At 53.5% G+C, this 17,153-nt stretch overlaps 1 protein-coding gene across 1 annotated transcript; it reads left to right on the plus strand.

The window, feature by feature from the left end:
* Window positions 1-4,919: 4,919 nt before the first annotated feature.
* LOC133211679 (A-kinase anchor protein 1, mitochondrial-like) lies at window positions 4,920-13,297 on the plus strand. Its single transcript, XM_061352247.1, has 10 exons — window positions 4,920-5,767; window positions 7,703-7,836; window positions 8,205-8,331; window positions 8,782-8,912; window positions 9,185-9,362; window positions 9,832-9,982; window positions 10,615-10,682; window positions 11,591-11,664; window positions 12,106-12,171; window positions 12,314-13,297. The coding sequence occupies exons 1-10, from the start codon at window positions 5,083-5,085 to the stop codon at window positions 12,371-12,373; spliced, it is 1,674 nt and encodes a 557-aa protein (XP_061208231.1). The 5' UTR covers window positions 4,920-5,082; the 3' UTR covers window positions 12,374-13,297.
* The last annotated feature ends 3,856 nt before the right edge of the window (window positions 13,298-17,153 follow it).

Below are 17,153 nucleotides of genomic sequence, written 5' to 3' on the forward strand. Positions count from 1 at the left end.
AATCTTCCTCCATAGAGGTTTGTAGGCTCCCTTTATCCATGGGAGAGGACAGACATGGTCTGCATCATCATCGAGGCCATGAAGGACTCGAGCATCTTCAACAGGAGGGTGGCAGAGGACATCCTGGAGCTGGTCATGAGCAACCTCGACTTCTGGCTGGTGGAGGTGGGTGCCCCATGGCTGCATTCCCATCCCCTTTGGTCCTTCCTCCTCCATCCCAAACCTAGGAGGGGTCCTGGGTACCAAGATGCAGCAGAGAGGGATGGGGAATGCAGGCCCAGCACCATCCTTGCCCCTGCTCCTGCTTCCAGATTCCAAGTGTCGTGAGGAGCATCCATGAATGCCTGCGGAATAGCAGAAGAGAAGCGACACGGGGCAGGATGGACGCGCTCCTCATCCTGATGGCCAGCAAGCACCCGAGGGCATTGCTGATCAGCATGGTCCTCAACGTGCCCTTGAGAGACAGGTACCAGCCTTGAGGGCTTGGTCCCTATGGCCACCAGACCCGAGGACCCATGGCAATGGATGATCTTAAGGCCTTTTCTATGATGCTGAAGAGTGGGTCCCTGCATCCCACCCCATGGCATTGGGGATGGAATTTGATGATCCCGTGAAAGGGTCCTTTCCACGATGCAGAGGATCGGGTTCCTCCATCCAGACCCATGGCAAGGGTTTGGAATTGGATGATCTTAAGGCCCTTTCCATGATGCTGAGGATTGGGTCCCTCCATCCAACCCCATGGCATTGGAGTTTTAATTGCATGATCTTAAGGCCCTTTCCATGATGCTATGACATCCCTGAGGAGTGGGTCCCTGCATCCCACCCCATGGGGAGCACCACCACTAACCCCCATTGGGCATCCCATGGGATGCATGGACCACGCTGATTCAGTGCCCTGCCTTCCAGCGCTGGCGTGGCCATGTGGGAGATGTTCCTGAACATATCCAAGACATTGGAGGCCCTACGGGAGCTGCTGGAGATGCTCCAGGACACCCGGGACACCTCCATCCCCACCTTGGTTGTGAGTCCCAAAGGGCCCTGATGAGTCCCATGAACCCTGCAGGCTCGATGGGGTCTCAATGCCTGTGTTTGCCTTTAGCCCATGGCCTCCAGTGCTGGTGGTGCTGAGGGTGCTGAGGACCTCCAGAGCCTGGTGACAGCGTCCATGCTGATGAGAATCCTCTTTGAGCTGTCAGAGCAACCTCGCTTGGTGAGCGGGGCATGGCTGTGGGGCAGGGCATGGCCATGGGGAGCCCTCTTGGCTATGGAGAACCATCTTGGCTATGGGTCATAGGGAACCCTCTTGGCCATGGGGCAGGGCACAGCCATGGGGAATCCTCTTTTCCATGGGTCATGGGGAGCCCTCTTGGACATGGGGCAGGGCATGGCCATGGGGACCCCTCTTCGCCATGACCTTGGTGACCACAGCCTTGGGTCAAGGCTTCCCCACAAGGAGCGCCCATCTCTTCCTGCAGGCAAGGAAACTGCAGTGGCTCCTGCCCCACATCATGGGCGGGCTCCAGGATGCCGAGGACGAGCTCAGGATAAAGGCCCTGATGACCATATGGAACGTGATGAATTACCTACCGAGGGAGGAGGCCAGCTCCATTGCCGTGGGGCTGGTGCAGGACCTCCGGCCCCTCTTGGATGCAGTAAGGGCTGTGTGGGCCCCTGCAGGGATTTGGAGCTCGCATGGGGATGGCTCCAGGGCTTCGCATCCCATCAGGATCTGCCCAAGTCCCCCCTTTTCCTCCTTGCCTCCAGGGATGCAGCCACCTCCGGCTCCTCTCCATCCGCCTGCTCCGGTCCCTGCTGGTGTCGGTGCTTGGCAGCGACAGGAGGAGGATGAGGAGCGAAACCTGGGATCTGCTGCTCCCGCTCTTCTTGCGCATGAGCGACCGAAGCTGCAGCGTGGCCGAGGTACGGACACCCCCCCCCACACACCCGTATCCCACTGTTCCTGAGGGTGGGATCATCCCCAAGGTGCCATCTCCCATCCCATCCTGTGCAGGCTTCCTGGGAAGCTCTCCTTGCTGCGGCGACGCTCCTGGGATGGGAAGAGCTCCGGCGCCTGTTGGAGTCAAGGCAGACGTGGAGGGTTGCGCAGTGCTTGGTATGGGCCCTGTATCCATCCCTATTCCCATTGGAACCCCTTGGACCGCTCTGCCCATCCCACATCCGATGGGAAAGGGAGCCTTGGGACTGCTGCAGCCAATGGGGGAGTTCTGTAGCATCCCATTCCCTCTGCAGCTGGAGCGGAGCAGGAAGAGGGCTCAAGGATACCTGCACCAGAGCCTGCGGTACCTGCAGGATGCTCAGGTCCCCCTGCAAGAGGCAGCCGTCAGGTTCATTGGTGAGCCCCTGCAGTCCCAATCCCGGTCCCCACCGCTGCATCCCTGATGGATGCTGATGGATCCAAATGGATGCTGATGGATCCCAATGGATTCCTGTGCCCAGGACTGGCTGCGCAGCCTCTACGAGGGAAAAGCCCAAGGAAGCTGCAGGAGATCTGCAGAGGTGAGGAGGGAGCAGGGATTGGGGGGATGCTGGGGGCTATGGAGGGGCTCATCCCGGTATCTTTGGATCACAGCCCTGGAAGCAGTGCCGGATGAGGGCGATCCCGGCCTCCGTTCCCTGACAGCTCAGACCCTGCTCATCCTCCGGAGCACACCGGAGCAGCGGAGCCTGGGATACCGCCTGCGGGCGCTCTTCCGCTAGGAACGGCGCAGTTTTCCTTAGGGAAAAGGACGGCGGAGACAAACCTGGACCTAGGAGCTCCGGAGACTGAAGGGCATCGCCTCCGCCGTCCCATTCCCTCCCCTCCATTTCCGATAGCATCCAGGCAGCACGGACTCCTAACGTGATTCCCCGTTATACTGCAATGAAGATGAAGTGATTCCTTCCGGGCTTCCCTGCTTCCATGGATCAGCAAAGGGGGTGGCGCTGGGGCAGAAAACGGTGTTCCCAAAGGAATCTGGTCCATTATAACGCTAAAAGTCATGCATCAGCATCAGAATCCCTGCTCGCTTCCACTGAGCGCACCCGCGCACCCCGGTGTGCTCCCCGTCGCTCTGCCTCTTGGTACCGCCCACTGGATAAAGCCACGCCCCCCAATCGCGCCCAGCTAATCAGAGCCCCCCCAATCCGTCGTAGTCACGCCCCTTTTGTGGGCGGGCTCATCGGGAACAAAACGGAGAGGGCATCCCCCCTACCCAAAATGGGGGACACCTCCCCCAAGATGGGATCTCAGCACCCCAAAATGGGGGGAACCCCAACACCCAAAATGGCTTCGACCCCCCATCCCCAAAATGGTTGCAAGCCCCCTTTTCTACTCCTCCCTTATGGAACAAACCACTGTGGGGAGGGGGGGGCAGCATTTTTCTTCCCATCAGCATCAAAACGGGGGGTAGGGGAATTAAATAAGGTTATGGGGACATAGAAAATAATATACACAATGGGGGGGATGATTTGGGGAGGGCCCAGTCGGAGGGGATCACAGTGAGGCCCCTCCCTGTGAATAAAATGGGCAGAAAAAGGCAAGATTTAGGATTGGAAAGGCACCATTGATACAAATATAGTGATTTATAAAGGGGGGGTTAGACCCATTGGTTTCCACGAGGAAATAATTTAGGGGGAGGGGAATAAAGTGCTAGAAGAGCCTAATTATTAATTAGCATATTATTAATTGTTATTATTAAGGATTTGGCCCCCAAATGAGGGGCTCCTGCAACCCCTTATTGCCTTGAATTCTATCGTCCCGTTCTACACCCCCCTCCCCAGGGATATGGGGGTGGCAAAAGGGATATATGGGGTGGGGTGGAGCCCTATAGGGAAGCCTCAACCCTACAGGAAGGCCTCCGCCCCGTAGAGAAAGCTTGAACCCGATAAGGAAGGCTCAGCCTATAAGGAAGGTTCAGCCCCATAGGGAAGCCTCAGCCCCATAGGGAAAGCCTGAACCCCATAAGGAAGCCTCAGCCCTATAGGGAAGGCTCAGCCCCATAGGAAAGACTTGAGCCCCATAGGGAGCTCTTGAACCCCATAGGGAAGCCCCCAGCACCATAGAGATGGATATTCTCAGTCCCCTATGGAGGTTTGTGGCCCCATCAGGGTTGGTCCTTAGCCCCACGGGGAGGCTCCTGACCCCACAGAGATGCTCTCAGCCCCATATGAATGCCCTCTGTCCTATAGGGAAAGTCTTCAGTGTCATATGGATGCATGTATGATCCCATAGAGTTGCATTTGGTCCCATACAGAGGCCCCTGGTCATATATGGAAGCCCATGACCCCATATGGAAGCTCATGGCCTCATATGGAAACTCTCAGGCCAATGTAAATGCTCATGGTCCTGTCTGGAGACCCCATGGCCCCATATGGAAGCTCATAGTCCCATATGGAGGGCCTTGGTCCTGCATGGAGGTCCTTGGTCTCATATAGAGGCCCATAGCTACATATGGAGTCCCTCAGCCCTAAGCCCTAGATGGATGCTTGTGGTCCCATATGGAGGTCCCTTGTCATATATGGATACTCCTAGCCCCATATGGAGGAAATGGAAAGGCCTCTCAGCCCTGCCTCCTAGAACCTAGATGAGGCTTGTAGATGGAGGAGCATGGCTGGCACATGAGTCCCAGGGGTGTCCAGGCAGGGAAGGGCTCACACACTTTCTGGAAGTCAAAGCGAGAGCAGCAGCTCTCCATGTAGGGAATTTAATGTGGAATAAACTGTTCTGAAGCCAGCCTGCTGCTGGAGAGGCTGCAGTGCTGGATGCTGTCCCTGTGGGTAGCAAAGGGGAGGCAGGGGAAAGAAGGTGAACGGGGTTTGAGTGGAAAGGAGGGTAAGGTGAAACTGGTGACTGTAATGGTGAGAAATGTCCAGAGATCCCTGGTCTTAGGTAAGGCTCTCGTTCTGTGGTCTCTGTAGAGCAGAGGTGTGAATTTAAAAAGCAAACGGAAAACAAGCCTGTTCATACTACTAGAGGTACCTCAAGGCATTTATGAAACTTGAGTCTTCCTGTTCCCTCCCCTGTGGCTATTGTAACATGTTTTCTGTTTCTCCTTCTAGGCAGAACTGCTGAGACTTTCTAAAATGCCTTTATGCTTCCGGAGTTCCGTCCCATTTGCCGTACCTGGAGCGCTGGCACTTCTTGCATGGTGGATTTATTCCCATAGAAAAAAGCATGGAACCTATGAAGAGGAACCAGCAGTAGCTGCTGAAGAGCAGCAGGAAGAAGCGACACAGCAGGATTCAGCACCAGGAACAGAACCATGTGTTCCACAAAGACAGCTCTCCTTGCTGGAAGAGGAGGCCACAGAGAACAAAACCTCAACCTCCCTGCTGACAGCGGGGTTGACGATGCCCTCTGTTAGGTGTCACACTGATGAGAGGCTGGATCTCTCACCAGACTTACCAGTGACAACAAATCAGCCCAGCGCCCTTGAGAACGGCAGTGAAACACTAGAAGAAGAGGGATCTCAAGACAAAAAGAGTGTCCCTTGCACATCCACGTGTGAAGGTGGGGCATGTGTGGAGGGCCTGGTGCAGAGCACAGTGCTGGCTGTTGCATCGGGCCAGCATTCAGAGTTACTGAGTTTACCTGCAAGCGGAGACACAAGTGCTGGGCAGAGCTCCGGGCCAAGTGAAACTCAGCCTCCTGTGAGGCTGCCTGAGGACAATGACGTGCCGTACAGCACTGGAGTGCTGCGAGAGGATGGTCCAGAGCCGTGTAAGGAGCGTAGCAAGGCACCAGGAATAGATGGAGGCTGCCCACAAGGTAAGCAGTTTGAAAATCCTCATAGACGCAGACGGTGAACAAGCATTTTACGTGCCGTAACCCTCCTGCATGTGCAGATAAAGCTTCCTGTTTAATTTCTCCAGGCAATGCCTGTTTAGCCCTCAGGTGCAGGTGGGTCTGCATTTGCTCTCAGAATTCGTATCTCTGTAGGATCCAGCGTTAGCTGGGTGATCTTCAGGGTATCCTGCAAAGGGGTGAAGAGGCTGGTCCCTGTTCAGCACAAAGCTTCTTGTCTAAGGCTGAGCATGTTCTCGAGTAGCCCAGTGAAAGGACTGTGTCTGGATGTAGGCCAGGCTGCTGAACACCTTGCTGGTTTGAAACCTGCTCGTCCCAATGGTTTCTGCTTCAGTTCCAGCAGCCTCTAGCAAGTCCTGGGCTCTTCTCTGTGTCTGTGAGCTGCTGCTGTAAGGGGCCATGAGGCAGGTTTCTGAGGTGCTGCTGGATGAGGCAGGGAAGTGCTCTCATGAGCTGGGATCAAATCAGTTGGTTGCAGAGCAATTCCCCTGAAGCCTTTTTACTTGGAAGGGAAGGTGCGGGCCAAGAGATCCCAACAGGGAACGGCGGTCCTGGAGTTTCCCCGTCTGTCTATGTTGCTTTTGCCTTCTAGATCCTGGATGATGTGTGTGTGGCAGAATGCAAAGCTGTCTGAGCAAATGTTAACCTGGGTGACCTTGGGATGGATGTTCAAGTCCTTTAGAAGACCCTGTGGTGCCAACAGCCCTTAATGACAGGGTGCCTTTTGCAATTGCTGCAGAGTACTTGGAAGGCTGCTTGTTGCAAGGCATGGGGACGGAGTTTGCCAACAATTAAGGATTAAAGCCCCAGAACATTTCCTTTAGTGAGAATCACTCTAGGAAGATGGTGGGTTCGCCTTGTTGTGAATGCTGGTGTGGCAAAAGGTACAAATGTGCTGTGGAGCCTGGTGGTGATGAGCTGAGACCTCAGCACCCAGAGAGCTGATGGGCAGGGAGAGGGGACAGAGCAGGGTGCTAATGTGGGATCAGAGGTCACACAGCTGACCCTCACACCCAGGCTTTGAGGCTTCCATCCCCATCCTTGCCTTTCCAGGCATCCGTGCTGGGTTCCTAGTTAAGATGTGGCAAATGTGAAGCAGGTGTTTGGTTTCTTTTTCTCTTTGGTCCTGCACTGGATGGCCTGAATACTGGCAGGCAAGTGAGGGTCTTCACACTTCTGCTGGTTAATCTGAAGGAAGGATCGGCCATGTGTCACACTGCTTGTATGTGGGATGTGAGCAGGAGGAAGACGTTCGGGTTTGTTCCCCTCCCAAGTAGACACGTTCCTGGTATCAGCTGATGGTTTGGGAAGAAGCTGTAGCTTGGCTCTGGCACCTTGCTGCTTCAGGCCTAGGACAGATTTGGGCAAGAGGCAATCCCCTACCCCCACTAGCAGTGGACCACCCCTGGCACTCAGGTCCCTGTGCACCATCTGCTGTCAGCACAAAGAGCAGATGAAGAGGTTGCACGTCCCTCCTTGCCCGCTCAACTCCCTGTGAAGAGCCTTCCATTCCCCGTGGGTAGAATGCAGAATTCCTTGGGCAGCAGCAGGCTCTCCTTCAGCTTTCGGTAACTTTGGCTTCTGGTGTCTGTGTCAGCCGCTGCGTAAGAGGTGCCTGTGTTTGAAGGCTGATGGCTCAAGGCGGGCTGCTTCCTGTGGCATTCCCAGAGCTGTGCAGGCTTTTCTCCAGGAAGAAAAGGAACCTTTCAGTAGGCTGCATGTGATGGGAACCCTTTCTGACACACTGGAGAACCCGATACAGGAGCACCCTGAGCCAAGGCGTGAGAACAGCTCTATGTAACCTCTCTATGAACTGATGTCTTTTCATGGCCTTGTGCCTGGGAGCTGGGCTGGACTGAGGGGGCTGTCTGCATGCTGACATGTGTGCGTGTCTTGCAGGATTGGATGGACATGGTACGGGTTTTGTGAACAGTGGCTGTGCCATGAAGAAGGCAGTGACTCAGCAGAACACTGAGACAGGGGGAGAAACCAGCAAGTGCGACCACGTCATCTGGGAAATAGAAGTCCCAGAGGTAAGCATCTGCTGGGCTGCTCCTGCATCCTGCCCTGCCCTACACAGCCATCTCCTGGCTCTTCCTGTCCTGCACTGGCTTGGTGCCTCCCCAGGGACGTCAACAACAGAGGAGGGTTGAAGTGATTCGCTCCCATTAGGACTCAGCAGGAGGGAAGAGCCAGGACAAACTGTAACCATGAGGCTGTGGCACTCATTAGTCCTTGTGATCTTCCACCCCAATCTGTTGGTCTGATGCTTTGAAAGCATTCAGAAGGTTTTGAGGGTACACGGTTCTTAAGAGCAGGTGATGAAATAAGCTGCAGAGAACAGCGCTGTTTGATCAGTATTTCTCTTGCTGACTGTTGCTTTCTTGTCCCCTTCATAAAGAAATCAGTTGGCCGCTTGATCGGCTGGCGAGGAAAGTTTGTGAGCTTCCTGAGGCAGAAGTCTGGTGCCAAAATCTATGTCAGGAGAAAGCCGTATTTGCGTGACTCCCAGGTCTGTTACATTGAAGGTAAGTGGAAAGTCTCTTCCATTCCTTGTCTAGTATGTACCTTGGGGGCCTTAATTAGATGGGCAAGGAGTTTAAACAGGGTTAGTGCCTCTTAGTCCCGTGCTTTACAAAGCTTTCTGTTCAGTGCTCTTATGGTAGAAGTCTGTGCCAGGTCAGCTGTGCCTTGGCATGTGAGCCCTGTTCTAGAGGTGAGAATGTGTTTTAATGTCTTCATCTGCTCTAGTTTAGCCAACACCGTTTGTAGGATCAGTTTGTGCCTCCAGGAAGAGCTATGGGATGTGTATCAGCTCGTGCTGGTCTCATACCAGGTTCCATGGCCAATGTGCTGAAACTGAAGTTGTTGCTGTAGTGCAGAAGGCTTTTGGTAGCTCTGTTGATTCACGTGGCAAGGCTGGGGTTGTCCTCACCAAATCTGTGCTACAGACCTTCTGTGGAACTTGTGTCTTCCAGGTTTCCCGCATCGAGTAGAAAAAGCACTGAGTCTGATTGGCAGGAAGTTCAAGGAGCTGTGTCTCACCAACATCCACAATCTACCTCCACCAGCACCACTGACACTTCGTCGCCTCCTCATGAATGCCTGGGTGAGTCCCAGCTTGCTGGCTGTGCTGATGTCAGGGTGGAAGGCTGTTGCTGGTCACTGCCATTGTAGGACGCTGTATCCATGTGGCTGGCTCACAGATGCCCTCAAACCCAGTTTGATTTTGTGTGGCTGGTTGTTGTCCAGCTGATTTAACTGGGTTGTGTGGCTGGTTGTTGTCCAGCCTCAGGAGGTGCTGGTGGAACCGGGAGCTGCTGTGAATGGCGCTTGAGTTGCAGTGAACACTAATGAGAGCTTCTTTCCTCCACGCGACAGCTCTTCCTTCCGGATGGAGTCACAGTGGAGGTGGTTGTGGCGCACCAAGTCGATGCAGGGCACATGTTCCTGCAGCAGCACACTCACCCCACTTTCCATGTCCTGAGGAGCCTTGAACAGCAGATGTCTGTCTGCTACTCTGAACCCAAAATTCCAGCCCTGCCAACTCCAGTAGAAGGCAAGTAACTTGGCTGCTCACAAACTGTTCACTTGAGAAACTTCAAGGGTCATGTGAAATCCTGCTGCCCTGAGTTAGGCTTGGGAGGCTTCCCAGTGCGTGAGAATGTGATAGTTCCTTTGGTATTCCATTTCTTTTGATTTGGGCTTTTTTTGACAGGTAAAGCACAAGGTGCTGCTCTGTTCTTACCCCACTCATCCCTGAATACCTCTCCAGCCACTTAGTTGCACACTGAAATTCAGAAGGAGAGCAGTCAGTCTTGGGTTATTTCTTATCTACCTGGCACCTGGTCTATTTTTGCTGACAAAGTGTGGAGCTACTCCCACATCTTCACAGTGTCACTGTCTGTACGTGGTCTGAAGTGGAGGGTGCATCCCATGGAAAGGAGTTACTAGTCATAACTAATGCCTGAAGCGCTGATTTCTGGAAATCCACTGAGCTTTCTTCTCTCTACCCTTACGTTCTGCAGCTGGTATTATCTGCGCAGCTCCAGGCCTGGATGGGGCATGGCTACGGGCTCAAGTTATCAGCTACTTTGCAGAGACCAGTGAAGTGGAACTCAGATATGTGGACTACGGAGGATATGACAAAGTGAAGGTGGACACACTCAGATACATCAGGTGTCTAGCTCCTCTTCCATGGCCTGAGGCCGTATCTGGCTTGAATCTTCCTCAGAGGCATCTGTATTGGTTGAATTACTTGTAGGTTTTTCCACAGCTGAAGTGGGAATTGGTAGAAAGGTTTGTCTCAGCAGCAGGGGTGGGCTCCCTGGCAGCACAGCAGGCTCTTGCAAGGCTTTACTGAAGGGGAGGGAAGAAGAAATTGTGACTTGTGTCAGTTCAGCGTGGCAGCTGAGCAAAAGGATGCCTTTGGGAGGCCCCAGGGTGTAGTTAGCTGCTGAGCTAGGAATAAGATTAGGATTCTCTATGCTCCAGCCCCGCTGTCTGGAAGTGCTGTATTGGAAGAGGGTTTTCTTACACAAGCCCATTCAATACTTGATTGTGCCCAGAGGTGGGAGGAAAGCAGTCCAGGCTCCATGCTGGAGGTGTCTTTTGCTTGGAGCCCAGTCCAACCCGGCATACTCATCAGACAATGGATTGCTGCTGCTTAGGGTGCTGGGAGGTTGTTTTTGACTGTCGTCAATTTTAAACTAAATCCCTGTTACAGTAATTGATTAATCAATGTCACCTGAAAGAACACAGCAGTGACTTCAAGCCCTGTTCTTATTCTGATGGATTCTCTTTTCTTTAAGGTCTGACTTTTTATCGCTGCCTTTCCAAGCAGCAGAAGTTTTACTGGACGATGTGGTGCCTCTTCCAGGTAATGGAGCTCCTGACAAGTACTGTTGGCGGTCCTCCTGCAGTGTCAGTGGGTGCCAGCAGTGGGCAAGCAGAGAAGGGATTGTGCCTGAAGCTTCCCTCTCCTATTGCAAGCAGAGCCTCTGGTGTGACTAGAGCAAGGACTGGAAAGAATGAATTTTATCCTTCTAAATGTGCTAGCATGGCAGAACCTGTCAGACTCCAGGGGAAAGAGGATAAATGTCCAGGCTTTTTCCTGCTTGGAGGAGAGAGCAAATTACTCTCCTAAAGAGCAAGTTGGCAGGGCTGGCAGTGTATTGAGTGAAGTAGCTGTAACTACTCTGCCACCTTCTGTCATCAAGTAGCTGTAAATGCGAACTTAGTTTTAATGTGTTAAACCAATATCTGATACTTTCCTACTGAAGTGACTGACGTGTATGGTTCTGTGTTCAAAATGCTACCGTTCAAGCCCTGGCAGAGTGCCGTGGTGGTAGAGATGCCTGATGGCTGGGGGCCTAAAAAGCTGCCTTGTACGGAAGGGGCTCCTGTAGGAGCTGGGGGTCAGGTGGGTCAGTAGTGTCTTCAGGGTCAGTGAAGTCCTGAGGCCCTTGAGCTTAGTTCATTAAGGATCAAAATCCTAACGACAGCTCAAAGGTCCTGCAGATATGCACTTTTCTGTCTTTAAAGCCTCCTAATTCATCAGCTGCTTAAATTCATACCAACTTAGCTAGTGGCTTTAGAAAGTGCTTCATTCTTCCCTTCAGCAACACAGCAGGCATAATGCTTGTGTGATCTCCAGCTTAATAGACTGGTTTCAGCAACAGTGGGTGAGGATTCAGTGGCGTAATGGTCAGGCAAGATGAGCTTAATAGTCCCTTCTGGCCTTTAAAGCCTGTGACCCTCCTTTGTTTTCTCCTGCTCTTCCCCAAGATGAGGATCGCTTCTCCCCTGAAGCTGACGCGGCTGTTGGCGAGATGACCAGAGGCGCGGTCCTTGTGGCGCAGGTACGTGGAGCTGTTGGGGAAAGTCCTGCTGCTGATGGTGCTGCTGCTGCTGCGACTCTGGGCACCCTGCATCCTGCGTGTGTGTGAGCACAGACAGCAAAGCCAGAGCCTGCAAGTCTGGCTGCTGGGCAGGGGCTTGCTGAGAAATCGTGGTGCTGAGAACTTCCTGGTGTAGCATCAGGTACCGCTGAGGGCTGTGTGGCTGGGAAGGGATGAGTGTTCTCTCTTGTGAGTGATGTGGGCAGAAAGCCAGGGGAGGGATTTGAGTGATGAAAGCGAACTTGGCCAAGGGTGTTCCAGCTGCTGCCTGGTGGCAGGAGCTGCATTTCCTCCAGCCTACACATAGGAAGGGGTATCTGACAGGGAGGGAATGATGCTGGCCTTGCATCCTTCGTGGCTCCACCACAACTGCTGCCCACTCTGGTTTTTCTGTGTTTCCAGGTAGCAAATTATGACAGTGCAACAGGACTGCCACTGATACAGCTGTGGAACATGATGGGCGATGAGGTGCGTGTGTTGACATACCTCTTCTGTTGGAGTTGATGCCGATGCAGGCTTTCTACTGTTGATTAGGAACTTGCTGATTGTTTTTTTTCTAGTGGCTTGTTCACCTTTCTACTTTTTGTTTTCTTTTTTCACCTCCCTTTAGGTGGTGTCCGTAAACAGAACTCTGGTGGAAAGAGGCCTTGCTCGGTGGCTTGACTACTAGCAATGTCCTACCATTTCCCTACAAACACATACCTCATCTCGGTGAAAGGCAGGGTTATTAAAAGCCATAATGACAAATACTGTAGCTTGAAAGCAAAAATCGTCTGGCCTCTGTTCAAAAGCTGAATGGGAAAAACCTTCAAACCTTACGGCTCGTTCGAAGGTAGCAAATGCCCCTTAAGCTGTGGTCAGTCCACCTGTGTAATACCCATGAACTTAGTGTCTGCTTTTCCTTCCAAGTTACATTGGTTGTCCTTTTTTAACAGGCTCTGCCTATGAAATTAACAAATGTGATTAAGGAATTTAAGGTTCAGTTATGGATTTCTCTATATTGTGCCACTAGCCTGCATAAACAATATTCATCTTGTGTCTTCCTTATGCCAGGAGGGAGATGAACTGCAGTCGTTGCACTTAACAGTGGCACATGTCTCCCTGCAATCATGGTTTTTAGGCTTGATACGCTTAAGGAAGAAAGCTGCTCTGTGCAGATGCTTGAAGGCAGGATGTGTTACCACTACAATTTTTGCTCTGAAATGATGTGTATTTAAAGAAAAGAACCGATTGCCAAGCCCAGTTATAGTTTCTATTTTTCTAGCTGTGCAAGTCTGTAAATATATATAAAAAACCCAACACTGTAATGTTTTGTACAAGAAAAACACTGGAAACAAAGGGAACTTTACAGAAACTTTTTCACACCAAGACGTCCTCTGTAGGTAGAACTGGTTTGGAGTGCAATAGGGTAGCCAACATTGGAGCATCAGAATGTTGGGAGTGTTTCAGCTCTGCTGTAGACAGGATTAGGATTCCCTTAGGTTGCTGTCTGGTTGGACTTGTCATCACTGCATTCTTTACTATGTTGCTGTGCAGTTCTGTTTAAAAAGAAAGGGATAACTCGGCATTAAAGCTGCAGTGGTGTTCTCCTCTCTTTCCTTTTATTTTTCTTTTTTCTCCTTTTCGAGATTTCTATGACGTATTTAAAATTCTGCTCAAATAATTTAAGCTGACTTCATACTCTTTAAACACGTGGCCTCTAATGTGTATCAGGTATGTATTGAGCTGGGATTTATGGCTGGCAGAGAAGATACTTGCCAGGAAGAGGTTGATGAAGTCAGTCCTCAGAAGGTTTTCCAGGTGGATTCGAGTATGTCTTTGCATCCTATGAGCTAACATGTCAGCATTTGGATAGTTGCCTACAAGAGCATATGGTCCAGCTGTTCTGTTATGATGTGGTTATATCTCTTTCGAGTTCTCCTGTTCAGTGCTTATGATTTAACGTTCATGTTTGCAGTAACATCCAGTGAAAACTCAATTTGGTAACTAAGTGAAATCTATACAACCGTATTTCTGTGCACTTAATGTAACCCAAAGAGGGGAGAATGAAGCATGGATACCAAAATGGGGATGGGGAAGGACACTGGCTACACAGACACTGTGCTCTGTGCTTTTCACTTGTCCGCTCCAAGCACTGCCCCTTGGGAGCCCCCCGTATTCCTCGGTGTTGGAAAGGGCCATGGATGGAGAGCACTGGGGAATCACAGTCCCCAGAGAAAGTTCCTAGAACCCTAAACCAGAGGCCAGGTCCCCAGCCTGGCCCCCTCTGATGTTTGCCCTCTAAAGCAATAATGACTGTCCTGGTGGTGCCTCCTGACCTGCAGCAACAGCATCGTCCCTCACGGGTGTTTCAGCCCCTGGTGCCACCTCTTTGTCTGCGGTGTCCCTGTGTGGCCTTAGGATGGCCCTGTCCCAGCTGCTTCCCGGCAGAGCATCACTGTGTCCCCCAAGGATGTCCCCATTTACATTGCTCTCCAGGAAATCACTGCTGTGTGTCCCCATCTGTGTTGCTGCCCTGCAGAGCACTGCAGTGTGTCACCCCACAGGGTGTCCCCATCTCTGTTGCTGTCCCACAGAGTACTAATGTCGCGTGCCCGTGTCCCCCCAGGATGTCCTCACCAGTGGTGCTGCCCTGCAGAGCCCTGTGTCTTGTCCCTGTGTTCCCCCCAGGATGTCTGTATCTGCACTGCTCTCTGGCAAAGCACCGCTCTGGGGCCTCAGTGTGAGCCCTGGCCAGTGACTGTGGAGATGGACCTGAACCCTCCCTGCCAGCCTTCTGCTCACCCCCGCAGGCACAGAGAAAGATGAAAGGGGTGAGGTTGCAGAGCAGAGGCAGAACCGCGAGCAGTGGGATTGCTGGGGTGCCCTGGGTGGGTTCACCCCAGGGTGTGGGGTTTGCACCCAGGCAGCTTGGCTGAGGGGGGCTGTGTCTGGTCAAGGCTCAGACTGGATGCTGCAGGGTGCTGAGGCAGCATCCGGCATGCGCCACCCATGTCCCTGTGCCACTGGAGGGTCCCTTGACCTCCTTGGGCAGGGACCCCTTGGGCAGGGCCCCACAGGGTCTATTAGCACTTTCCTTTTTTAATCTTGCTGTTTTCTTACACAAGTACCTACCTTCGCATGATGGTCATAGAGGCATTTATTAAAGGACAAGCAGAGTGTAGGCTTATAAATTCTTATAGAGCTAGTGGAAATATTTTTATCCCTCCACAACCATTCCCAATAAATATGGCTGAGCCACCTTGTCTGACACCTTAAATTGCTTCCATGTGGGTGCCGGGCACCCTATGGCCCCAGGCAGGCAGGCAGGCAGGCAAGGATGAGGGCTGACGGTGGCCAGTGATGTGGCTTCTTGCTCCTGGCTCCTGTTTCCCGGGTAAGAGCTCAAAATGGGTACTGGAGGGGGCATATGCTGCACCCACTGGGGTACCCAGCTGGGGGTGGGAGACCTTTTGGGACCCAGCTCTGCAGGTGAAAGGGGCACAAAAGGATGAGGTTCCCCGCCTGCCTGCTGCTGGTTCATCACCTTCATACACTGCCTTAGGGTCACATGGCCCTGGGTATCGCTGGGTTTGGGCTGTGATGGGAATTGGCAGGGGGGGATCGGGGAAGGTGCTGGAGGATGGGGGTGCAGAGCCCAACCCGGGGATTGAATTGCCCTACACGTGCTGGCCCTGGGCACCCCTGCAACCTCACGCTGGGGCGAGCCCTGCTGGGGTGCACACGGGCACTAGGCCCTTTGAATACCAATGCCCAGTTACCCCAGTGTGGTTTCACTGGGAGGTTGGGCAGTGGCACCGGGGTGCATGAGCTGCCTTGCAGTGGGTATCACCCCATTATTCCTCCCTGCACCCTGTTATACTGGCTCCAGCTCCAACCCCTGCCCCAGGCAGGGACCCCTTCCACTGGAGCAGCTTGCTCCAAGCCCCTGTGTCCAACCTGGCCTTGAGCACTGCCAGGGATGGGGCAGCCACAGCTTCTCTGGGCACCCTGTGCCAGCGCCTCAGCACCCTCACAGGGAACAGCTTCTGCCTAAGAGCTCAGCTCAGTCTCCCCTTGGGCAGGTTCAAGCCACACTTTTCTATGCTGGAAAGCCCCATGCAGCCCCAGCTCTTTTTCCACAATTTGGGGTGAGCCCCAGATTGGCACTCCCCGACATGGCTCTCCTGCCCCATGGTCTCTGTGCGGTGGGGCCAGTGCCCCGCCATGTCCCATTCAGCTCCCCTGCCCCACTGCAGGGATGCCCCATCGAGCTCAGGGGTCACTGTGGCAGGAAGATCCCTGCCGCTGCTTTCCTGGGGTACCCCATGGTTCATTGTTGCTTTCTAAACCCAGGAACCAATGTACTGCCATTGGTTTCCTCTGCCTGCCTCTTGTACCTCTTTGCCACCCGTCACGTCCCCAGCACTGCCTCGCCCAGGGCCGGGTGCAGCAGCAGCAGTCAGGTTGAGCCCCGTGTGTTCTGGGTGACAAGGCACCTGGGAGCCCCTGTTTCAGCTCTACCACAGGCTTGGGAGGAAAGAAAAGCATCTGCTCTATTACATCGAAGGGGAAAAGGGTACAGCAGATGGTCTGAGGCATCCCCAGCTCTCGGGGAGCAACCCCTACTTCCTCTTGCTTTGCTTCTTCCTTTCAATCAGCTCCAGCCCTTGGCTCTTGATGGCTTCTCTGGTGAGGACAAGGCCACTGTGGTCGTCATCAAAATCAAAGTAGTCTGGAGGAGAGAGCGGAGAGGAGCGGGCTGGGGAGGGTCTGTGGGGCTGCCTCTGCTGTGCCTGTGTCCCCAGGAGGAGCCGGCACATTTGGGAGGGCTGCTGGCACCGTGGGGAGCCCTCAGGACAGGCACTGCCCATTGGCTGTGCCACAGCAGCAGCCCAGGGGGACCTGCAGGACCTGCTGTGGCCTGTCTCAACCCTGCTGGGGCTCCCCATAAAGCCCTGGGTCCTGCTTTGTTAAGAAAAGGTGGTAAGGTACCAGAAGCTCCCCTAGGAGGAGGCCGCTGGCAGAGCCAAGCCCTGGCTGTGAAGAATATTCCCAGCCAAGGGATTTGGAAGACGAGGGTCTCCCCGCTAGCTCCACAGCATCCCTCCTTGCTCCTGCGGTGCTTCTACGCTCCCCAGCCCACCATCTGCCTCCAGTCTGCCACATCCACACATCGAACCAGCACTATGCTCAAAGGCCTGGAGACAGCCGAGGTCAGCCCCAACGCCTGGAGCAGCTCCTGGGTTGGGCTCTGCTGGGACAGTGGGAGGTGGGCAAGGACACCCAGAAATCCCAGGGGGCAGGGGCTGGGGCAGTTGCTGTGGGATGTGTCCCCTTTCCTACCTGGGTCCCCCATGCCCGTGTCCTCCAAGGGAACCTTCTGGTTCTGTGGATCGCTCAGGAGGGTTTTCTCCAGGAGCTGTCGGACCTTCACAAAAGTCTGGGAAAGAGACGCTGTGTTCATAGCT

This window comes from Neopsephotus bourkii, unplaced genomic scaffold, assembly GCF_033783945.1.
Source record: "Neopsephotus bourkii isolate Nb327-2 ecotype Australia unplaced genomic scaffold, CSIRO-AGI_Nbou_v1 NB_647, whole genome shotgun sequence".
NCBI lineage: Eukaryota > Metazoa > Chordata > Aves > Psittaciformes > Psittacidae > Neopsephotus > Neopsephotus bourkii.